At 38.6% G+C, this 25,542-nt stretch overlaps 1 protein-coding gene across 7 annotated transcripts in view; it reads right to left on the bottom strand.

Moving 5' to 3' along the window:
* Positions 1-25,542, bottom strand: part of FRMPD2 (FERM and PDZ domain containing 2) — a 306,604-nt gene that overhangs the window by 267,769 nt on the left and 13,293 nt on the right. For all 7 annotated transcript variants that reach the window (XR_011971421.1, XR_011971422.1, XM_072627697.1 and 4 more), the window contains exons 2-6: positions 19,613-19,738; positions 17,596-17,753; positions 10,440-10,505; positions 7,384-7,569; positions 3,091-3,217 (exon numbers count right to left, since the gene is read on the bottom strand). Coding sequence is in view for 5 of the 7 variants with exons in the window: in XM_072627697.1 (XP_072483798.1) it covers positions 3,091-3,217; positions 7,384-7,569; positions 10,440-10,505; positions 17,596-17,753; positions 19,613-19,738 (663 nt within the window). In the remaining 2 variants the exon portion in view is untranslated. The remainder of the gene's footprint in view (positions 1-3,090; positions 3,218-7,383; positions 7,570-10,439; positions 10,506-17,595; positions 17,754-19,612; positions 19,739-25,542) is intronic.

Raw genomic sequence — 25,542 nt, 5'->3', positions numbered from 1 at the left:
AAGAAGAAGAAGAAGAAGAAGAAGAAAGAGGAGAAAGAGAAAAAGAAAAACAAGAAGAAGGAGGAGGAGGAGAAGGAGAAGGAGGAGAACAAGGAAAAGAAGAAAGAGAAGAAGAAGAGGAGGAGGAAGAAGAAAAAGGAGGAGGAGGAAAAGAACAACAATAAGAAGAAGAATAGTAAAATATTATAAAAATCCAGGCAGGAGAAGATGAGAGTCTGAGCTAGAGTGATGGCCACATGAGTGGAGAGAAGGGGGACCAATATAAGACATATGAACATCAACATATTTTTAAATATTGACCCTCCCCCTTTTAAGACTTTTCTTTATATTTTATTATTTTTCTTCCTGATTTATTTGGTTGTCTCTTCTAGCTGGTTCTGAAATGGGGGAAAAAATGCATTTGTTAAACTGGAAATTGATAGTGAAGCACAAGTGGACAGAAAGTTAAAGGAAGTACAAGATCTCACCTCATTCACATAGTGTGGGAAGACTGCCTGCATAAAGTGAATTGTGAACAGGGTCTTGATTTAAAGGAGGCAGGAAGCAGAGGTCCCAGGGGCCCTATCAGCCCTATGAATCAGCCCGGGTTCTGTCCAGTATCTAGCTGGTACTGTCGTTGCTCCAAATTGTGTTAAGGGAATAAATAATCCTATCTCCTGATTTCCCAGAACTGATTTCCCCCCTGGTGTTTGAATCCCTGCTGAATGTGTGAAGCTAACAGGTCATAATGATAATAATTCACATTTATCTAGCATTTTATAGCCATTTCTGAAAGATTACCTGCATTGCCTGCTGTTTTTCTCAGGAATCTGAGGACTATTCACTATTTTGTGTTAATGGTTTGGGGGTGAGTGATGTTTCAGTTCATCAGTGAATCAAGTAAGCCCTCCTTTCAAAGAATAACAATCCTGAGCCATGGTCTTTGCTCACACATGGCTCAGTTTCTGAACTCACCTTTCATGCAGACCCTACCGGGCAGAATCAAGAATGTCTCAGAAACACAATTTGGGTCATTGCAATTCCCTGAAAGATGTCTGGTATTCTCTGCTGAGTGACAGTATTTCATTAGTGGGGAGGATTCTATGTCATCAACCAGAATATAAAAGCATAGACCTTCATTATTGTAAAATGTTCAAAACATTCCCTTTGCCTGAAGAATGTGGAAAATTGTCTGGGGACTCTTCCTAACAAAATGAAACCAGTGCGAGTTTGGCCAAATTGTATAATATAAATAGGATCTACCTGTCAGATTCTCATTTTTCTAAGACTGGTGAAGGAAGGGAAAAGAAACAGAAAAGGAGGAGAGTTAGAGAAGTACTCCTGTGCCAAAAGAAACTTTGACAAAAAAAAAAAAGACTATAAAGGTCACTTTAAAAATACTTCTATTAAGTTGAAAACTATTGAGTGAAAAAGGAATTAAATCAGTAAAATTGTCACTACTTCTGACTGCAACAAAAACTATGAATTTATTTCTCCTTTTAATGCATTGACCCTCCACTAACGTGCTTCTATGGGTCCTTGCAGTATGGAAGAGGCTCTGGGTTTTTGCAGGGGTATGCCAGGAAATTACAACCTCTAGAAGGTCCTACTGACTTGAAAAAACTTTGAACACGGGTCTAGTAATGGTCATTGATCTGTTGTCTAAGGACCAGACTTGCAAAGCTGGGAAACCTTCAGTGGAAGACTGATCACTGGGTAATACCTGAAGAGTTATTGTACAATTGTTCCTCAGTCTTCTTGACCCTACTTGTGGCTTTTCTTGGCAAAGATACTGGAGTGGTTTGTCATTTCCTTCTCCAGCTCATTTTATAGATGAGGAAACGGAGGCAAACAGGGTTCAGTGATTTGCCCAGGATCACACATCTAGTAGATGTCTGAGGCTGGATTTGAACTCAGGTCTTCCTGACTCCAGGAGTGGCAGTCTATCCACTATGCCACCTAGCTGCCCTAATACCTGAAAAACTTCATCTCCAACTCAGAAAGATCTCAATCAGTCACAGTACCTAAAACTGTAAATATACAGAACTTTGAGTTGTCATTCATTATTCAAATAAAAGTAAGCCTTGCTTTCCATCCTTCCTTCTTTTCTTCCTTTCTTCCTTCTTTCCTACTGCAAGCATTTATAAAGTACCAGCTACGTACTTTATAAGGAGACAAAATAGCCCCTTCCTTCAAAGAAATTACATCATACTAGGATAGGTGTTCTTAACCCAGGGTCCATAAACTTGGTTCTTAAACCTATTGTAATAATTATATTTCAATATAAATGGTTTCCTTTGTTCTCCTATGTATTTTATTTTATGCATTTAAAGACATTATTCTGAGAAGAGGTCCATAAGCCACACCAAACAGCCAAAGGGGTCCATCACACAGTAAAGTTTAACCGTGCAACATATATGCAGAAAAGTAAATGCAAAGTTCACCCCAAATAATTACAAAGGAGTTTCAGTGAGATGGGCCACTAACAAGGGGGTGGAATCAGTGGAGGGCTCCTATAGGAGATGGCCCGTAAGCTGAGCCTTGAATGGAGCCAGAGGATCCAGGAGGCATACGTGAGTAAGGAGAGGAGGGGTCACCAAGCAGGGAATGTAAAGGACAGGCAGGAGATAAGAGGTAAATTGGTATATAGGATAGTGGAATGGAGAAGAAGTGAAGAAGAAGGAGAAGAAGAAGAAGAAGAAGAAGAAGAAGAAGAAGAAGAAGAAGAAGAAGAAGAAGAAAAAGAAGAAGTGACCAGTCTGAAAGTGATTTCTTTTGTACTTTTCTTTTTTTATTTAAAAAAAACATTTTAAATTAATTTATTGTTCTGAATCCAACTTTTCTCAGTGCTTGAGGAGCTCTTGTTCCCCAAATCATGGGTGGAAAGGTCAATCAATCTGCAAAATAGCCTGTATCTATAAATGACCCTAAAGATATAGATATACACATATATATATATACATATATATATATCTACACATATACATATATATATGCATTTACACATTTCTTTACTATCAAAAGAGTGACATTGATTGTTACCATTATTGATAGGAAATGGAAACAGAAGCAATATGATGCTTTTATGTAAAACATGCTCCAAAAATATACCTGGATCCAGGGTCTTCAGGGTGGACAGCAGTGAGAGTTCACTTTGTTTCTGATGTAGTCTCCTTCTTATCATGTAACTTCTATTCTGTTGCACAAATTTGCTTTCTTCAACAACAATCTGCTCCATCTAGGATCAAATGCATTACAAATTAATGTTCACAGTCCAGAGACTGTAGCCTGAGCTGTCAAACTAAATTTGTGCAAGTTTGTCTGTTCCTTGCATTAAGGGCAGAACAATTAATGCCTTTAGCGAGGTTTGCTTGCCTGACTTCTCAAACCAAAATGGTTTTAAAATACACAAGTCCTCCAGGTAATTATCACTAATGTATTCCTTATAGAAGAGGAATTACATTTGTAATCATCCTTGTCTCTTGGTTCTTGATACTTAGTTTGACTTATTAGAAACAGATTAAATAACTGATGGAGAGTCCAGTGAGTTCCATAGGTCACGCTCTTCATTTCTAGTCCAAACTGAAATAAGCATTGAGTGATGAGTGAGCAGAGATCCAAGGAAATCAGAGTATATTTTACAGTTTCATAAATAAAGAGCCATGGGTCACAGAACTATCCATCATGGGTCATGTCAATACAGTCAATGATTTTGTATTACTTTATTTCAGTTAAGGAGTCTACTTTCTCCCTTTGGAGGCCAGGAAGGTGTAAGAAATTAAGGGAGAGGGGGCAGTGAGGGTTCATGAAATCTTTTCTTCATATTTCTCAGCTCCTACTGTAGTTTCTCTAATTCCTAAGAATTGTCCTGGGGTAGCTACAGCCCAGTTCCCAGCTGCTGTAAGCCAATGGAAAAATGAACTTAAGAACTTCCACACTGGCTCAGAACCAAGGTCCCTCCAACCCAGCAGAAATTAGATGATCACTAATGAAAGATTATAGGTTTAGAGTTGGAAATTAATTCAGTGGACATCCAGTTCAACCACTTGATTCTACAGGTAAAAACCCCAAGTCTTAAAGAGGTTAAGTGACTTGTTCAAACTCACACAGTATCAGAGCTAGGCTACAAAACCCAAATTTCTGACTTCAAATACAGCCATTTTTCTACTACACTCATTGTAGAAAAGGGTTTCTATTGGAGTTCAAGTAGGATTTGATGACTTCTAAAGTACTTTCCAATTCTAGGATTCTGAGATTCTGTGGTTCCATGAGTTTGTCTCACCAAATGGCACCAAGAACCTTCACTGTGGTGTAGGAGTGTGCTAACTGCACTCCTTGACATCAGTTTCAAATGTTGGGGACATCTTCCCAAACACAGTTTCCCATTATAAGCCACGAGATCATAGGATATATCTAGAGCAGAAAGGAACCTTTCAGACCAGCAAGTCCAATTCCCATATTTTCCAAATGAGAAAACTGAGGCCCAGAGGGGTTAAGTACTTAACCAAGGTCACACAGGTTACAAGTGCCAGAGGAAGGATTTGACTCTGGGTCCTATGACTCTGTAGCCAGTACTTTTTAATCTCTGATTTTTAGTAAGTACTAAATAAGTGGTAAGGTATCTGGGGAGATCAGAGACTGAATTTGCCAAAATTATGCATCTCTGGGGAGAGTGAGATCTGAGAACCCTCAGTGTGAGAATGGAGTAAAAGACCATATAGGTTTCCTTTGTATTCCTATGTATTTTATTTTATGCATTTAAAAACGTTATTCTGGGAAGGGGTCCATCAGCTACACTAGATTGTCAAAGGGGTACATCACACAATAAAGGTTAAGAACCCCTGCTCTGGGGGAAGGCAACATGTATGAAGAAAAAGAAGTGCAAAGTTCACACCAAATAAATACAAAGAACTTTCTGAGAAATGGAATACTAACAAAGGGATAGAACGAAGGACTCATGTATAAGGTGTCTGAGCCTTTAATGGAGGCAGGGGATTCAAAGAGGCATGTGTGGGGAAGGAGAGCCATTTTTGTAGAAAGTCATTCTTCCTGAAATATTGGGAAATAGGTGGGGTGATTCCCAGGGAAAGCCTTGACTATTTGTTAGAATGGGTTCAGGAGGTCATATGGGTATACTAAGTAATGATGGTCACTTAAGAATTTTTATATGATGCATGTCATATTGTGAGGCACACCGTGGTGTGGTGAAGGGAGTGCTGGACTTGGAGCCAAAAAGACCTAAGTTTAAATCCCATCCTATTCACTTGCTAGCTATGTAACTGCCCAGGGCAGGTCTCTTACCCTGCTGCAGCCTCAGTTTCCTCATCGGTAAAATTAAAGGGTTGAGTGATAACTTCTGGAGACCTCTCCAGTTCTAAATCTTGGATTCTAAGATCCTGGCCAATCCAAATTCACATAATTCTGGGTCTGAAAGAGTAGTGAATGTACAAACAAGGCAGTCCAATGAGCATCACTGCACATCCCAAGCTTTCCTTTTCTCTTGATCCGGGTTATACTTCATTGCTACTAAAGAAAGCAGATACTAAATTTAATAAACTCTACTTCTTCCAACTCACAAGTGCTGCTATGTAAATATTAAACAGCAGATAAATTCAATCCCAAAAGCAAAATCATTTCAGTAGAGAGTGAAGTATTTCTTCTCTTTGATAGAGAATTAAGTACTCTGGAAATAAGAAATGCAATATTTAGGAACCTCTGATAAAAATTAAAAACATTTTGCTATACCTCTTTCCTCTCAGTAGAGAGGTGAGGGATTGCGAATGCAGAAAAATAGGATTTCATCATCAGAAATAATTGCCACACTGGTTGTTTCTTGCCCAAGTGTTTTTCTTTGCTGCATTGAAGGGTTCAATATGTATGTGTAATGGGAACAGACCTAAATGTAAAAACAAGACTCCAAAATCATAGATTTGAAGCTGGAAAGTACATTAGAGGTTTTTGAGAACAATGTCATTATTTTACAGTTGAGTTATCTGTAAGATGAGTTCACAAAGATGACTTGATAGGGGTAGCACATATAATATCTTAGACTGGATTTTAATCCAGGTCTTCTTCCAGATCTTTAAGTGCCATGTGGCATATAGAACTTTTTGTTAAGCTGTGCTGATAGGGAGGCAAAATGGAGTTGAGGAAGAAAAATGAAACCAGGAGTTAAGAAAGATGGAGTTTAGCCAAGGCTCATAGAATCTCACAGTTGGAAAGAATCTCAGAGTCCATTCAAACCAATTCATCCCTAAATAAGAACCCTCTCTTCAATATCAGTCCTTTGTTTGAAGATATTCAGAGAGGGGGAAGCATACTTCCTAGGGAGGTAGCCCATTCTACTTTGGGTTCCTGTAATTGTCAGGAAGATTTTCCTCACATCCAACCTAACTAAATCTGCCTCTTTATAATTTCCACCTACTGGTCTTTCATCTATCCCCTCTAGAGCCAAACAAAACAAGGTGATCCCTTTTCCACATTAGGCTCCCTCAACTGCATGAACACAACAATAATTGTCCCTGCTCAATTGTCACCTTCTATAGACTAAACATCCCTAGATCCTCAACAGGCCCCCATATGGTAAGCTCTGCAGTACTCTCATTACTTTGGACACCCTCTTATCTACACACTCCAGCTTACAAATGTCCTTACTAAAATGTGGCACTCACAAGCATACATGGTACTCTAGATATGGTCAGACTAGAGTTCAATAGGACCTTCACCTCCTAGTCCCAGACATCCTGCCTCTTTTAAGGCAGCTGAAAGCCAACTTGTGCTTTCTCAGTTACCATAGCATATTGTTGACTAATTTCAGAGAGGAATTCCACTAAACTCCTCCAATCTTTTTCAGATGAACTGCTGACTAGCCACACTTCCCCCATCATGTACTTGTGAAGTTGTGGGGTTTTTTAACCTAAATGTAAGCTGTTTCACTTATACCTATTAAATTTCATCTTTTTAAAATCAACTTTCCAGACTGTCAAGATCATTTGGATTCTGAATTGGCATCCAACATGTTGGCTTCCCCTCCTAACTTTGTATCATCTGAAAATTTGCTAAGCATGTCATATCTGCCTTTTTCTGAGTCATTAACGAATATATTTAACAGCACTAGGCCAACAGAGACTCTAGAACTAGGGTTTTCACCTCCATTGTCATCAGAAGTTCCAGTAAAGTAGTGCTTCTGACACTAATTTGCGGTGTGACTATAGGTGGAACACTTCACCTTCTGAGCCTCAGTTGGCTCATCTATCAAATGAGGGATTGTTTTATATAATCTCACTCTGACACTCTGTTACCTGGGACTGTCATTTTATTAAGTATAAATGAGTGTCTTCCAAAGTTCCAATGATGATTGGGGCCATTCCAGAAATGTGAGGTTCCCCAAGGCTGAATACAAACCTCTGTGATGCTTCCCAGAACAAGGCTGACCAATCTCTTTATGTGGAGTTGTGTCAGAGATACTGCTGCTTCTTGCTGATAGAGAAAGCAAGCCTCCCAGATGAGTGGAAGAGAAGCACGTTTCTGAGGCAAATCTTCACACATCATTAGCAAAATGGAAAGCAGTGGCTTACTCAGTTGAAGAGGCTAAAGGAGAAATATAACATGAAAAATTCTGAGAGAAGCACTTGAATTAAATACTATATCAAAGGCATGCAGCAAGGAAGCTAATAAGAATCAATGCTCTTATTTTGATGATAACTGATATGGTAGTCTTCTCAGTAGTTTAAGAAGGGAAGCAGGATGCATTATTATAATAATCCAGAGGCTAGGAAGTCTTTCAAACAGTGGTTGCTTTGAATGTACTGCTTTTTAGCCTGCAATGCCCTTCACGCACCAAGGACACAAAAGCCTTTGCCTGGACTACATGACATCAACAACACATATTTCAGGCTACATTAAAGAAGATGAAATAAACATAAAGAAATATTTGCAGATGTGCCTTCTGACATGCTTCTGGGTAGTATCATCATCCAGAGCCAGGAGACATTAAGACTCCAGAAATGTTTGCCCAGATCTTTGTGATCAGGCAAAAGATGGAAGCAAAGCCCTCCACTGAGAATTCCACCTCTACATTACCATTTAAATTACATTCCAAGCTCCTTTCTGAGGATCTTATCAGTAAGCAGGAATTTTCCTCTGAAAGTAGCATCCTACACAACAAGCAAGATTTACCAAAAAGTGCTTCTATGACTTCAGTCCTTTATATAAAGTAACACACAAAATAATAATCAAATCCACCATTAATAAGACTCCTCGCTCCTTCCCAGCTGTAAGTTAGCATTTAAATCCCTGATTCTGGTCAATTTCTGAAGCATTTATCAATAAAAGTCAGTAGATTTCCTGGTAGGACCACACCACGCAGAATGGTTAATCTAATTCAGTCATTAAGATAACTGAAATCAGCAGACAGAAGGCAATCTGGATATTTCAACCTTCTTGACATCCGTATTAGATTAATCAATGCTCAGCATCGAATCTCCAAATAGCCAAGTCAATTTTACATACTCTGTATGTATGTAAAAACTATTTTGGAATTGGTTCCAGATGACTGATTAGTTAGAAAACACTTCCTTCCTTTGGTAGAGAAATGGTGAACTTTGAATGCAAAATAGGACTAACTGGCAGTCAAACTTGGTTTATCAGTCAGTTTTGCTTTAAATGGAGGGTTTTTATTAAGGACGTCTTTGCAGGAGGGAGTCATGAAGGAGTGATTTGTAAGCAGAAGCAAGATATAATAATAAACTTTTTATAATACCCTAGAAGAGTTCCAGAATTTATATTGGCCTCCAAAGCATGCAAATTATTTACCATTGTATTTACATTTGATAACAACACAATCAGGGTTCAAAGAGGCAATCATTTCCATTTTTACTGCTGTGCTATGACTTACTAAAATGGTAAGTACTCTAAAGCTAATTCACACCCTCGTACTTTTGACAACAGCTGGCTCTTTCTCCCATAGAAAGAATACTAATTATGATCTGATAGAGAACTTCTATTCTCCCTATGATTTCTTAACTTCAAATAAGAATGAAAGAACTTTTTGCCCTTTGGAAGGTGTAACTAGTCATAAATATCTCCTTTTAAGGAACTTTTTGTCACTTTTTCCTCCCAAGGAAGACATATGGAGGTAGGCATAATCAGGCCTAGTTCTATGGACCACCATGGACCAGTGAAACCAGAACAGAAGTTACTAAAATCTGCTAAGAGTCTAACACTTCAGTGCTCATTGCCTAGATTGACCAGATAATTAACAAATCATTTATTATGCCATGGAGACATGGCTGTAGCATCATCTGTACGTTGTGATGCAGTATCAGAAATGGAAAAAAGAAGAATGGCAAAACTTTCATAAACATATTTATTAATTAACTAAAGTCAGAAAATATCTACTGAGTCCTTAGCAAATGCATAGCATCATTTATATGAATTAATTTAACTGACATTTATTAAGCTTCCACTAGATAGAAAGCATAGAATAACAATCAATGGATCAAACATTTATTAAATAGCTACTATGTGCCAGGCACTGTACTAGAGACGCAAAGACAAAATTAAACAATCTTTACCACCAAGAAACTTATATTTTAAGGGATATAAATGTGGGTGGGGGAGAAGAGAAAATATCTACATATGTACAAAATAAATACAAATTGGGTTTCAGGTCATTACATACAAGCTAAGGAGATGTTGGGGCTAGCAGATGGTGGACCAGGAAAAAATTTCTGTAGAAGTGATGCTTGAGCTGTGTCTTGAATGAAATGAGGGATTCTATAAAATCATTGATTAAAAACAGCTCCTGTCCTCAGTGAACCTACAATCTTACAAAAGAAGGTGGCAGGAGACAACATGTAAACAAATGTGCTACAAGGATCAAAGAGGTGGAGAAGATCCCTAACATCTGGGAGAATGAGGGGAAGTTTCTTCAGGGAAGTGATTCCTGAGTTGAACCATAAAGGAAGATAAGAATCTTGAGATACAGGTTAGGTGGTTATTCAACCACATAAGCTTTTTTTTTTTTTTTTTTTGAGGACCCTTGGTATTTTATGACCTTCATTACTTACCAAGAGATCTGCAAAATCTCTAGAGATACACAGAGAATAGAGTGAAGTCTTCAAATTCAGATCAAGGATAAGACTGTGACTTTGACTCACCCATGTCAAAAGTCTATTTTCCAACTTTCATTAGCACGAGTCTCTCTTGCTCAAGGGCATCAGCCCTGAATTCTTATTTCAGGTCATAATGATGCTGTTGAATGATCCCATGAAAGAGGGCTCAATACCATGGTTGTCACTTCATATTTGTTAGGGTGTTTGCTATGAAGCTGTATTTTCAGCTCAGAAAAATGCTTCAGACAGCTCTTTCCTCTTATGAGGCACTTTCAATCAATGCAAACAAATGCACTGGCAAAAAAAAAAACCCTTAACAGGATTGTTATCACTATGATTGCAGACCTGGTTTGGAGGAACACGAAATTCTGCTGACCAGTATAGAGTCATTCCTAAGGAATAAACATGCACCTGTCAGAAAAAGAGACAGACAATCAGAATTCTGACATTAATTGGATCACAGTTCCAGGTTCCAAATGGAACACAATGCTGGCGATGCTTCATTTGAAAGCACAATAGGCTGGGGTATTAATGTCACAGCTGACAAGATGTTTCATCTTAAGATCAATCAACATTTATTGAGTACCTACTATGTGCCGGCACAGTGCTAAGCACTGGGGATACAAAAAGAGGGAAATAGACAATCTCTGCCCACAAGGAGCTTACAGTCTAATGGGGGAGGAAATATGCAAACAAATTTATACAAAGCAAACTATTTACAGGATAAATAGAAAATAATTGACAGAGGGAAGGCATTAGAATTAAGAATGAAGGAACTTTTTGCACTTAGGAAGATGCAACCAGTCACAAATATCTCCTTTTAAGGAACTTTTTATCACTTTGCTCCTCCCAAGGAAGTTCTAATTTCCAGAAATTAAATACAGTGAGAAGAGAAAAGAAGAAAAGGCAATTGAGGTACCAAAATGGAATGACAATAATAACAGGTAACATTTAGGCAGTGCTGTCACATTTACATTTTCAGTCTATCTTCACAAGCACACTGTGAGGTATTAAGCATAATATTATTATTAAACTTTTTCAGAAGAGGAAACTTTGGCTCAGAGAGATTAAAATATTTATCCATAATTGGAGAACTTGTGTCAGAGGTGTGATTTGAACCCAGATCTTCCTGATTCCTAAGGAGTTATTTATGGTCAGTCACAAAATTAAATATCTCAGTTTTTTATATCAGAGGTCCTAGTCCAACCCACACCCAAGAAGAGTTGATGAGGAAAAAAGGAAGGAAGAAGGAAGGAAGGAAGGAAGGAAGGAAGGAAGGAAGGAAGGAAGGAAGGAAGGAAGGAAGGAAGGAAGGAAGGAAGCAAAGGAGGGAGGGAAAGAAAAAGGGAAGAAAGGCAAAGAAAGAAATAAAGAAAAAGAATTTATCAAGCACTTAAAAAGAAATATATTGAATATGAAAACAAGACAATGTAAGAGAAGATGAATAAAAGAGCATGTAAAAATAGAGGGAAGACTGCTAGCCCTCAGAATGAGCCAAGGTTGGTGAAGGAAGTAAAGGATAATAAAAGGTAGATTTTGGTTTGGTTTGGTTTATCTATATTGAGCATGGAGGGTCATAGAAGGGATAGAATAGCTGCTTAGAGTGAATGGGCTGATAATAATGAACAGAGAAAAAAAGCTACTAATTCTTATTTTGCTTGGGTTTTCTCTACCAAAGAGAATGACCCTTGCAATGGAACTGATAAAACAAAAGGAGTTTCCAGGGAGTTGGCACCCAAACTGGAAGAAAACATACAGTAAATGAGTAACTAATTGTCATTGATTATTTCAGGTCATCTGGCACAGAAGAACTCCATCCTCAGGTACTGAAAGAAGTGCTACATGTGATTTCTAAGCCATTGTCAAAATATATTTGAATGGCTGGAAAACAGGAGAGGTATGTAAAACTGAAGGAAGGCAAATGTTATACCAGTTTTCCAAAGAGGGAAGATGATAATCTGCAGATTGTAGGTGAGCGATGTTGTCTTCAATTGCTTAGTGAATTCTAAAGATCGTTAAAGAGATGGTTGGTGAACAACTAGAAAAGGAAACAGCAATCACAAAGCATTGGCTTGGCTTCCCCAAGAATAGGGAATGTAAACTAATTTTATTTCCTCTTGTGTTAAGATACCAGAGTGACTAATCAGAGACATGTTATAACTATAGTCTACCAAAATGTTAATAAAACAACGTTGGTAACGTTGCTCAGGCAATTCATGTGGAAGAGATGAGTAAAGTGGACTAGATCATATTACAATTGAATGTGTGCAGAACTGATTGAAAGGTCAGACATAAAGAGTAGCCATAACTGTGTTAGGAATGGGAAATTTGATTTCCCCATCCCTCATCTCAGTTGATGCAGTTAATCACTACAGATGAAGTGGTATTAATATATTAACATATTAATTACTCTCTGATTGACTTAGAAGGGGCAATGTCAGTTTGGCTGGCCTGAAAATTAGCCACACCACCTGAGGGTTTTAAATAAATAAGCAGGAGAGAGCCAGAGTTTGAAAACTGATACAAGTTGAAGAGAGAGCAGTAGAAGAAGAACCCAGGTCTCTGTCTTTTGGGGGATTTTCTCTCCTCTTCTCTCAGCTGTGCTATCAGGCAGCAGGAAGCACCCCCTTTCAACAGTTGGAGAACCAGCTTGAAAGAGTTCATAAAATTATAGGGTCATAGACTAAGAGCTGGAAGAAATCTTAGAGGTCACTGAGTCTGATCTCCTTATTCTACAGATGAGGAAACTGACTCAGAGAGATTAAGTGATTTACTCAAGACTTGTACAGCTAGTAAGTGTCCAAAGACTGACTTGAAGTCTTCCAGACTCTTCCAGACTCTAAGTTCAACATTCTTATCTACTACTCCATATTGCCTATGTTCAAGTCACAGTTGATGGAATAGAGACATGTGCTCCAGAAAGACATGGATACAGAGGAACCAAGGCCAGGAACTACTTTGAGGAGGGGGACCTCTGGCAGCAGGAAAGAGAGTCAGCTATACTCAAGACAGAGCAAGCTTTGAAAGCTCAGAGTTGAGCCAAAGAGAGAATTGCACACAAGAAAGGGGGGAAAAGACTTAAAAGGCACCAGCAGTACTACAGTTGTGAACTGCGCTGGCCATACGTGTTTCCTGCATTTTTGCCTCATTATCATTTAGCTTTATGAGCTTGAACCCATTTTTTTTCATGAACTTTGTACAATATTAGGAAAGTACACTACAATTCTATTAGAGGAGACATTTTAGAGCTACTGCTTTTACTATTCCATTTTAGTAAATGCTTTTGGTAAGAGATAACCATGTTAATGGAAAACCTACTGGTGGCAACTTGTGATCTAATTTTTTTTTTAGGACTAGCCACTCACAGAGTACCCTTAGAATCCTGCAAATAACAACTGCCATCTGGGGATCCAGTTCTTGAGTCTGTGCACACGCTGGGGTGGTCACTCTTGGGGGGGAGACTGTGAATGATTAAATGTCAACCTGAAGGGTTGTTCCCAGTGGAGGGTCCCAGGGATCTGAGTTTGGCCTTGTGCAGCTTACTATTTTTACCAATGTCTTGGATATAAAAGCGTAAATGGCACACTTATTAAACTTGCAGATGTCACAAAGCCAAGAAGAATAGCTAACACATTGTATGACAGCATCAAGAGCCAAATTCCGGGAGCTTGGAGCATTGGCTAAATCTATTAATATGACATTTAAAAGGGATAACTGTAAACATCTTAAACTTAGATTAAAAAGCAACTTCACAAGTATAAGGCAATGCAGGCATTGCTAAATGCCAGTCAGTCTGAGAAAAAAATAAAGATTGGAGGACTTTAGTGCAGTATAAATTCAGTATGAGTCAACAATGTAATATGAAAGCCCAAAAAGCAAGTATCAGAGCACCCAGAGTGCAGGAGACGATGGTCAAGTTGAATTCTACTTTGGTCAGACTACGTTGGGAATATTATATTCATTTCTGGGCATTATGTGTCAGAGAAAACATTGATAAATTGGATAGTGACAGGGATTATTCCTCAAAATCATGTTATGTAAGGATTGTTGGAAGGGAACAATTTTGCAGAAGAAGGGAAAATGGGGGGGAGGGCAAGAGGAGGGATGATATGTTTTCAAGTATTTGAAAGGTTGATATGTGCAAGAGGAAACAGATAATCTACTTGAGCCCAGAGAAAAGAACCAGGAACAACTAGGAAGTTGCACAGAGACAAATTTATGAAGTCAGAAAATCCTTTGTAACAATGAGAACTGTCAAAAATGGAGAGACTGGCATGTCTCTAGAGGCAGTGGGTTCCACATCTCCAGAGGTCTTTAACCAAAGAATGGATGGCTCCTTGTCAATTACAGGGGCCAGGGTAGAAGGGGGATAGGAGATTGGGGAGACTTCTTAGGTCCTTTTCATCACTCAGTTGCTACAAGTCTACTGAAGTAATACTTCATTCCTCACTAAGATGGCACAGGAAGAGCTGTTGTTTGTGAGCCCCTCTACCTTCTATTCTAGGAAAGAGCATAGTTTGCACTTTAAGCTTAAGTAACGATTACTCGGTTGTAACATAAAGCCAAGCATATTGTGCTTTATGAGGTTCACTACAAAATTCTCCCTGCTATGCAAATTTTCTGAAGACAAGATGTGCCAGTCATTGAGTGAATCCACTGGGCAATCCAAGTGAATCCTAGGTTCAGGATGGTCCTAAACAAAAGAGTTAACATTACTAGCCCCATTCTCCAAACTGTGAATTCAAGAGGAGAGCTGCATAAACTATGAAAGGAAGGCAGTCACGTTCTCTCTCACAGACATACACTCACTGATGTGACTTAGTGGAAAGTAGTCCTGCCCCTGAGCATTCTCTCCCTCCCTACGATGTTCTCACTCCAGTATTTTTCCACCTCTCTTTTAAATGATTGACTGATGCCAGACAGATCCAGTACTGTCGACGAAGGCAGATTATTCTTTCCAAGGGAAAGAGAAGTTGAGTGACACAATGAACAGAGTTTTGGACTTGGGGGTAGGAAGACTTCAAATACTGCTCCACACACTTAGTAACTTTGATGCTCAGCAAGTCACTTAACTCCTCTCAGCCTGTTTCCTCGTATGTGAAATGGGGTGTGATAAAAGCATCCACCTCATAAGGGTTGTTGTGAAGATGAAATGAGTTAACGTATATAAAGCACTTTATAAGCATTAAAGTGCTATATAAATGCTAGTTATCATTATTATATTATCTCCAGGATCCATTCTAATTCTGGATACTTCAGTTTTAAGTTTCTCTGCCAAGTAATTAATGATTTACAAGTACAGACTTAAACACACTAGGGAGCTTCAAGATTTAATTAAAGGAATCATTTTCTTTTCTTTTTTTTAATATAAAGATAGTATAGATCCTAATTTACCTGTCTTCTAAGTTAAGATTTCTATACATCAGATTTCTTACATTTATGCACATCTGTACTGCTGAAGAGGTAGAGCTACAGGCTCAAGGAAAAATCATGCATTAAAAAGTTCCCTGCAGCCCCAAGAGCTGCAGGGAAAATATCTGCCACTGGCTCTGTGGGGGGAAAGATTTCAGTAAAAGGGTGAATAAAGCTTCTTCCAGTCATGTCTATTTCTACCCCTCACCCAGCCCATGTTCACAAAAAAGAAGGAATTCCCATAAGGACCTGCACACAGCACTGTGGACGGGGCTGATGCCCATGAAAGGGCACAAGATATCCAGGGAATAAGCCTCTAAAAAGACTCAGTGACATGAACCCAGTGAGTGTCCTAAATCTTAAAAAGCAAACAGTTGTGTCCTGCTCAACGGCAGGCGTTTGTCCAGATGCATGGAGAATTGAGGAGGGACAAAGGGAAACTCCAAGGAGAATGTAGCATTACCACATGCCCAGAGGTGAGAAGGTCAATGGAGCCAGATGGCTGCCATGCATGCATCATGTTTTCATTGCATCGTTTGGAAATAGGACCTTGTTTTTGTCTTTGTTTTCCAATTAAGGATCATAGAGCTAGAAGGAAGCTGAGAAACCATTCACTCCAATCTGCATATTTTACAGATGAGGTAACTAAAGGTCAGGGAGGGTAAGGGATTTGTTCAAAGTCACACACACAAGGTCAGAGGCAGGATATAACCCGAGTTCTCTGAATGCAGTTTTCACTCTCTCTTGCTGCTCCCAGCCCTTCATTTAATAATAAACATACAACTTCTGCTACATACTCTACAAGATGATTCTATTTAAAAAGAATTCAAAAGGAATATTTATTTATATTTCAAAGGAATGGCGAGTTGCACATAACAGATTTGCAATTTCATGTGCAATCATCTTTTTATTATACTTTGCTATGAATATGCTTGTTTTATTGCAAAAGTTAAAAATAAAATAAAAAATTTTTAAAGATGACCATATCTTATCTCTGTATTAAAAAATTAAACTGAACCAGTAATAAAGTACTTGTAACTGTGGTTCATTTAGAGCAGAGATTCTAAATCTAGGGTCCATGAATATACATGTATTGGTATTTTTACATGCATATGTATACATGTATATGTATTTGTGTTGCACATATTTGTCTGTGTATGTGTATATATGCATTATGTGTGTATGTATGTGTGTATTTGGTTATTTGCATGTGTGTATATTTATGATACACATATTTACTTGTTGATAACTATTTCAGTGTAACTTATTTCCTTTGTAATTCTATTTATTTTATTCTTTTAAAACATAATTGTGACAAATAGTCCATAGCCTTCACCAGATTGCCAAAAGGGTCCATGACACAGAAGAGGTTAAGATCTTTTGCTAAGCGCACTGATGCCTGTCTCCCTTCCTTCTCTATGCTATACCTGGATGGGGCCAGGGATCTCATGACAAGATTGTAGCAGCTTGGTTTCCATGACAATGACCTAAAACCTTCCCACTTTGGGGAATGGGTAAGAGGCTTTATCCAGGATATTCCTGCACAGGTGCAAGAGGAAGATAGGAAGGGGAAGAAGGAGAGAAAAAACTTTAGTGGCAGCAAGCAGAGTTCAGTAACTCGACATACCTCTGAACTAAAAGGGCCAGAAGAACGAACCATGTCTGAAGTGGGTGTCAGGAGAAAGGTACAGTCACAACTAAGCCCAAGGGGACTAACCAGAAGGTCCAAGTCTAGGCTTCAGGAATAAAGGGTCTGAGATTGAGTAAAAAACAGGAAAGCAAACAGGAAAACAAAAAAGCAAAGAGACTTTTTTTTAACTTGCCATGCCGTTCTGTGAACACCCTATAAGCCAGTCCCATCCTCTAGCTCCCCCTAATTTCCTGTTCTTCCAAAGCTCCCATCTCTGCTTCTCCTTCCTACTCAGTGGTAAAAAGGAAAACTGCGCCAACCTAACATGTTCATATAACTAAAAATGATAAATTCGGAAGCTTGGATTATTCCATTTGTACATGGACTTCATCCAAGAAATTCCATGTCCCATGGGAAGGGTTAGAAGGGAAGGTTAGAAGCATGGACAAAAAGTCTTACCTTTGATATTTCAAGTTGCAAGTTTTGACCTTGTCCTTGAAGTATTTCTGGGGCTTTGAAGGGAGTAGCCTCTATAAAGGAAACATTGTCCTGGAAAGAAAGGCTTCCAGTAGCATGCAGCAGAGTTGACCAAGGGCAAACCACGTAATTAGAGGAACCTGAAACCCAAGTATAAGAACAAAGTATGCTTAGCCTTCAGAGCAGGTTAGGGTTCTAGTCTTAAACCATACAACTATGTGGCAACTCACAGAAGAGGAGATCAAATGCAGTCAGAACCTCTTTAAGGCTGTCATCTTCAATAGATGGAATGGTCCCAAAAGTTGATAGGGAAATAATCAAGTTCTCCCTAGGGTTATCTGGATTAAAACCTAAAAGACTGACCCCTAATGGTGTGAGGTAAACATCAGGTAGTTTATAAGCTGCTTGCACCTGTAGGATGCTAGCTAAAGTCACAGAAAATGGGCACATATCTACAATTCAGCACTATGGAACTATTTCCCACTATTTGCCTAAAGTCTTGACAAGGTATAGAGACTCAGAACAACTGGCTGAAAAATATATAGCTGGAAAATATTGCCATGGATATAAAGAGTCTGGATTTGTGATTTCATAAGTGTGATGACCTCTCAATAAAGAAACTCCCTCTGTAGATACAGATTAGCAACTGATATATAAATTAGTCTTTTGCAGAAATGTATTGGCATATTTTATTTTTGTATTATCTTCATTCTCCCTCCCCTTCCTCTCCCAGAAGCCATCTTTTTTTTGTTTAGGTTATACATGTACAATCATGTTCAACATATTTCCACATCAGTCATGTTGTGAAAGAAGACTCAGAATAAAAGGGGAAACTCACAAAGAAGAAAAAACTAAAAACTTTGAAAAATGAAAATATTACGCTTTGATCTACATTCATACTCCATAATTTTTTTTCTGGATGTGGATAGCATTTTCCATCATGAGTGTTTTGGAACTGTCTCAGATCATTGTATTACTGAGAAGAGCTAAGTCTATCACAATGTTGCTGTAACTGTGTACAATGTTCTGGTTCCATTCACTTCACTCATAATCAGTTCATCTAAGTCTTTCCAGGTTTTTCTGAAATCTACATGCTCATCATTTCTTACAATACAATAGAATTCCATTACATTCATATACCACAACTTTGTTAAGCCATCCCCCAATTTATGGGCATCCTCTCAATTTTCAGTCATTTGGCACCACAAAAAGAACTGTTCTAGATATTTTTTGTATGTATGGGTACTTTTTCCTTTTTTATGAAAGCCATCCCTTCTTAACAAATATATATATGTGTGAGTATATATATATATATATATATATATATACATACATACATACATACATACATATAAATATATGTATGTATATTTTTTTAAAAAGAGTTCAGGAAAATTAAGACATTACTCAAGTTTGATGTTGTATCTAATGTTCTACATCCATAATCTAACCCTTATTTGTGAAAGGAAGAGGGCAGGGTGTGAATTTTTCTCATATCTCTTCTTTGAAGCCAAGATTGAGCATTATAATTTCCCAGCATCCAGTTTTGATTTTTTGTTGTATAACTTATAAAGAGTTGTCTAGGTCACTGAGACACTTAAATGACTTGCCCAATGACTTGGTCATAGAACTAGTATGTACCAGAGGTAGGATTTCAATTCTTCTAATCATTAAGTAATGTTGGCTCTCATTGCATAAGAGTATCTCACATTTACAACACTTTTTATATTTACTTTACTTTAGCTTTTTCATGCACTTCATTTCATTAGAGCTCTACAACATCCCTGAGGAAAGTGATAAAAATATTATTATCCTCATTTGGAGATGGAGATGAGTGAAGTCAGGATCAGCAAAATTGATGAACTGTCCCAAAGTCACATGGCTAATAGATGGCAGAGTCAGGGCTTCTGATTCCAACTTCAATGGACTTTCCACCCAACCACATTTTTAATATTTTAAATGGCTATTCATTTCATAATACAAAATATAATCATCTTACCTTTGTTAAGATCTTCAAGAATCTGTTCAGTGGCCAGAAACAAGAGAGACCACATTTCTTCCTCAGATAAAGGTTCTCCTTTCACCTGTAAGATGCTGGCAAGGGTCACCGATGACTGGCTCATGTCTATGAAGGGAGGAAAGAGAAACCTCTCATTAGCCTTACCACTTGTACCTCAGATCCAAACCCATTATAATCTAAACCAGAATGAAATGAAATTTTGCTGATGGTGAAAAAAATACTGGGCTCCAGGAGAAGACCATGAGAAATTTTACATTCTTCCAATGAGAGGAGGTGTTAAATGTACCAACTAGTTATACTGCCTCAGCACTGGCAAAAATGTCATTGTACTCTCCACATACAACGGCCATATCTGTTAACATGCCATCACTCAGCTTCATTGCTTTCACTATGGTGCCGGATTGGAGGAGTATTAGGGAAGATATTGAGGAAGCTACATTAGGAGGTATTAAGGTAGGCTTCATAAGAAGGATACCATTCAATGTGGACCTTGAAGAACTGTCAAGGAGTAGATATTTAGGGTATGAGTGAAGGGCATTCTAGGGACAGGAAACATTGTGAGGGAGATCCAAAGGTTAGAAAATATAAATCATGTTCAGGAAAAGTAAGTAGCTCAATTTAACTGGAGCATAGGGTGGCTGAAACAGACCAGTGGGAAATAGACTTGAAGACCTCAAAGTGCTTATATCCCACTGTGGGGTTAAAATCTATGTACATTTCAATATAATGTAAGATAATCTGAGGAAGGAAAAAGAATCAGCACAAAAAGGGATCAAGGGAAGCCTCATGGAAGGCATAATCTTAAATGTAATTAGTGCACAATACTGCCCCACTGGCAGTCCAAAGTTTCCTGTGGTACCTCTCCACACAAGCTGGTTCTCTCCCAAAGAGGTCTATACTCCCAAATTATTCCTTCTTTTTCCTCCTACTTTATTAAAGCTACAATTTCCAAAAATCTTAAATATATGTGAGGCATTCTGATTACCCTATTTAGCTAATTTGAAGTAAGATATGAATGACTCTTAAGACTGACTATTCTTTCTTTCATTTTTTTTTTTAGGAAGGAAGTTAGTTAAAAAAAAAAAAAAGCTGGTTAACCTCAAAAACTCTCTTTGCTGTATCTCTGCCCTCAACTCCTCTTCATAATGACTTGCTCCCCTATTCCATCAATGCCCTTCAAACCTCTCCCTTAAATTCTAGAGTCTTTAAGGTAAATCAATGGGACATCCTTCTAATTCAGGAAATTCTTCCTATCTGGAAGCAGGGAAGGGTGGAATAAGGTTATTTATCTCAAATTAATTAGTAGGAGGCTTTTCTTCTCCATAAAAAAGATTAATTTTGGCATCATTCTGTTACTGTTGGCAAGTGATTTCAATTTAGTATCATAGACTTAGAACAGAAAGGGAACTTAGAGGTTATCCAATCCAATCCCCCCATTTTATGAATGAGAAAACTGGCTTCAAGTGACTTACCCAGGATCACACAGTTGCGTGATTGATAAAAGCCAATTCTAACCCACACCCTCTGATTCTAAGCCCAATGCCATATCCATTGCTCAATGTACCTAGTTAGTGTTTCATTTCATCTGTAGCTGCTGCAAAATGGTTGCATTCAAAGTCAATAATAGCTTTAAAAATGCTATCTAGAATCAGCCAGTGAAACTAGCAAAACATAATCATTAGTCTCTGTGGTTTGGGAAACTGAAGTATTATAATAGCAATCATTAAGAAGAATGAAATTGATGAGCTAAGTTCTATAGTCTTTTTATTCTTGTCCTCCAAGATTTTCTTTAAATAAATTTGGCATTTATCTCCCTCCCCCCAAAATAAAAATAAAAATCAGAGCTGCCTCATACTAATCTCCAAGCAGGAGAAATGTTCAGCTGTTAAGTCATAGGACAGAAAGCCAGACTTCCCTGGAGTCTGTGCTAATCCAGTTCTGTCAGTGATCTCTCTTCTACAGCCAGGAGCTTAAACTGGAGACTCGGCTGAGTGTCCTGGAGTCCCTCTGAAATCCATGAATTCTAATCCCAGCTCTTGTCACCAACAGCTGGACTGCCTTGATCCAAGTCTGTGGCCTCCTAATCCTGCACTGACCTCCTCCCTCAGGTCAAGAGGATGAAATGTGGCACTTATCAGAACCCCATGCATCATAAACCCAGAGAGCTGCATCTCTGTTTCCTTAATAAAATCTTCTTCCCTGGGGTGATATTATCTAGTTGTTGAATAATCACGGTATCAGGTTTAAATTTCCCCTAGGGCAAAGACCTTTTTTCTCCTATAGTTCTGAGAATGTTTGTGTGGTATTTCTTCCCCAACTTGCTCAAAAGAATATTTACATAAATATTTATGGATGTTTACTACTTTATAGCATTTGGAGAGTTCTCATCTCCAAGCAACTTAAAGCACTCCGAGGTTTTATTTTATTTTATTTTTTTCCTCGTAATGCTTGGAATATTCCTCAAAGGTATGATATGACAACCAAGGCACCAAGAGATGCAGGCATTTGCACGAGGATCATGCTGAGAGTTAGCCACATGGCCAAAATTTGAAGCCAACTCTCTACCACTGCCATTTGATTATTTCTTTTCCTTTACTCCTAACATATTAGAGCAGTTAATCTTTTGCTGCTAAGTATGTCCTGAGTGGTCTAGGACAAGTCATTGATTCCCCTAAACCTCAGCGTTTTCATCTGTAAAATGAGGTTTGATATGATGCCCTCCTACCTCCCATGTGGGGCAGCTAGGTGGTACAATGGTCTCAGTGCATACATCTTCATGAATTCAAATCCAGCCTCAGACATTCACTAGCTATGTGACTTTAGGCAAGTCATTTAACCCTATTTGCCTCAGTTTCTCCATCTGTAAAATGAGCTGAAGAAGGAAATGACCAGCACTCCAATATCTCAGCCAAGAAAACCTTCCAAAAACAGGTGGAGAATAATTAGACAAGACGGAAAGGACTAAACAATAAAGCTCCACATAGTTCTCAATCTAGGAGCCTGTAATCTCATTTAAATTAGAGTAATCATTCAGTCTTTAGAGTGGGAAGGACTTAAGGGGTCTTCTAGTTCAACCTCTTCTCACTCCCCAATCAACAAAGCAGGAAGCCCTTCTACTCACTTAGGGACAGTCCTGGAGTATTTAACAAGAGTGACTTTGGGCAAGTTATGACACCTCTCTGGGCCTTAGTTTCTTCATCTGTAAAATGAAGAATAGTCTTCATGTGGGAGGAGGAGTTCCCTTCCAGTTTTAGCAACAAATGATTTTTCCAAGATAATTGAGGAGGTTTTTATGTATAAAAGTCAATAAATTCTTATTCAGTTCAGACATCTGTATTATTAGTCCCATTGCATGAGTAGGAGGGGGAGAGGGAGATACAATTTCATTGAAATTTAAAGCTGGAAGGAACTTTTAGAAATCACCTCTTCCAGCAGAGACGCTGAGATGTAAAATAATTTGTGCAAAGTTTTATGGCAGGTTAATGAAAGAACTGAGATTTCAACTAAAATACAAAACTTGTTAGTATCCTGTTAAGTTAATGGCTTAAATGGTTACTCAAGTAAAAGGTAATTAAATTATAATGACAATTGATTAGCAGATCTTTCACCAGAGGTTTTTGTTTTGTTTTGTTTTTAATAATCTCATTTCCTCATAATCTACACTAGATATTGGACTAAAGAATGAAGTAAAATATTAGTGAACTGGTTCTTTTCAGGAAAACATGAAGAGAATCTTTTGTCAGTGAGTTCTGTGGTAATCGTAGAAGTCAAGGCAGCGTGATAAGGAATGGGGCTGGACCTAGAGTTAGAAAGAGCTGAGTTCAAATCTTACCTCTGCCACTTACTACCTGTGTAAACCATAGACAGGTCTTAGCCTCTCTGAGCCTCACTTTTATTATCTATAAATGGGAGATAGTACAGACAAGTACATTTGAGACAAGTGTCTCAAATTAAATATGTAAAGGAAGCATTATATAAATAACAAGAAAATATTTGGGCAGTGGCAAATATATAGCTTGCTGGACTTGGAGTAAGAAGATCTATCAGGCGTAGACCCTCTAGGTCATCAAGTGCAGCCCTTTGACTGAATGATCAAAGGGCCACACTTGAGGGCCTAGAGGACCAGATGTGGCCTCAAGGCCACGGGTTCCCTACCCCTTATCTAGGTCCAGCTATGCCTCTGACATTTATGATCTGTGTGGCCCTGGGTAAGTCATCTAAATTTCTATGAGCCTTAATCAGCTCCCCAGGACTTAACTGCTAAGGACCACTTCCATGTTGGTGGAGAGAGTTCTCATATTGACCAAGTTAAAGGTCAGTCCTCTGTTGGAGGAAGGAGTTTTATCCCTGGAAGTTCCCTCTGCTACTAAAATTTACACAGTGAAAACCAACGATTGCATTGATTATTGGGACAACAATACATAAATCTTATCTCAATGACAATAAAAACTAAATTCTCAATCTGTTCACACAGCTAATCTAAACATGTAAGGCACTTGTTAGGTTCCTAAGTGGAAGCTAGGGTCTTTTAAAAGAAACCATCTTAATGAAAGATGGCTATCCCCAGCCAATAGACACTGTGGCTATATGGCAATGAAACCCCAATATGAGAAGAAGACTACAGTGGTAATGGATGGAGCACTAGGCCTGGGGTCAGTAGGACTAAGCTTCCTGAGTTCAAATCTGACCTCATATACTTACTAGCTATGTGACCTTGGGCAAGTCCCTTATCCCTGTTTGCCTTAGTTCTTCATCTGTCAAATGAGCTGGAGAAGAAAATGGCAAACCACTCCAGTATCTTTGCCAAGAAAACTCCAAATGGGGACAATAAAGAGTCAGAATGACTGAAAAATGACTGGACAGCAGTAGAAGTGCAGAAATCTGCCTTCTAGTATGGGCTCTAGTAGGACTCAGGCGTGGGTGATCTGAGATAAATCACTTCTTGTGCACAGGCCAGATGACCTCCAAAGTCCTGCCCAACTCCAACTGTTTATGTCCACCTTGGCCTTTTGTTTGTGTATTATCTTCAAAACCCAAAAAGTCAGCTGCTGAGAACCCTGGCTTGTAAAGCTAGAAAGGACCCACTATAGCTTCTCCCTCTTCCCAAACTGACTCCACTTAGAGGAGAAACCATATAATGTCTGAATTAAAGGATTGTGAAAGAGTAAGTGAAGCTGTTCCAAGTATCACAGTCATATTAGTCTTTCCACCAGCCTAAAGCTTTCATTTTTACCATCTTCATCGGCAACAATACTTTGCATCATGTGCATGCACCCTCGCCGCTGTAATATCAGACAGCTGCATGAGCTGGCACTAGGAAGCAGGGCAGAGAAGAGGAAGCTGCTTTAAATAGAATTGGGATGGTGCTGATTTATAGTGTCTAGAAATAAGAATAAAAAGTGCTGGTACTGAAGTAGGCTGTAGGAAAGGCATAGTAATTTGCTCCCTCTCTACCTCAGTTTTGCCAATTTAAAAAATGGGTACAACATAGACTATCATAAGTTTCCTCCTTTCTGCTAGAGATGAGTTCAAAAGATCAGGGATTTATAGTCAGAAAGGACTTTGAAGGCTATTTAATCCATGCCCTTCATTTTACAGAAACTCAGGCGGGGAGAACATAAAAGACTTCTGCCAGGTCACCCAGCTAGTGTCCGTCCTGGTGCAATAGAGCCCATCACTCCATTCACTGTGCCATGCTGCCTCTCAAGTATCTGTAGACCTCTTCATTCCAAAGGTGCTGTGAACAGCTTATTTTCAACCTCCAGTAAGTGCTAAAATATCTCACTGTTCCCAAAATAGATGCCGAGTGAGAAATTACAAAGGGGGTAGGCCTCCAAAAGAAGCAAAATTTCTTCAACCTGATTAAAACTCTCAGTATCCCCAGAGAAAAACCACTTTTTAAACATCTT

This window comes from Notamacropus eugenii, chromosome 1 (genome assembly GCF_028372415.1).
Source record: "Notamacropus eugenii isolate mMacEug1 chromosome 1, mMacEug1.pri_v2, whole genome shotgun sequence".
NCBI lineage: Eukaryota > Metazoa > Chordata > Mammalia > Diprotodontia > Macropodidae > Notamacropus > Notamacropus eugenii.
The sequence above is the reverse complement of the archived record's forward strand: the minus strand, read 5'-3'. Positions and strand labels throughout refer to the sequence as shown.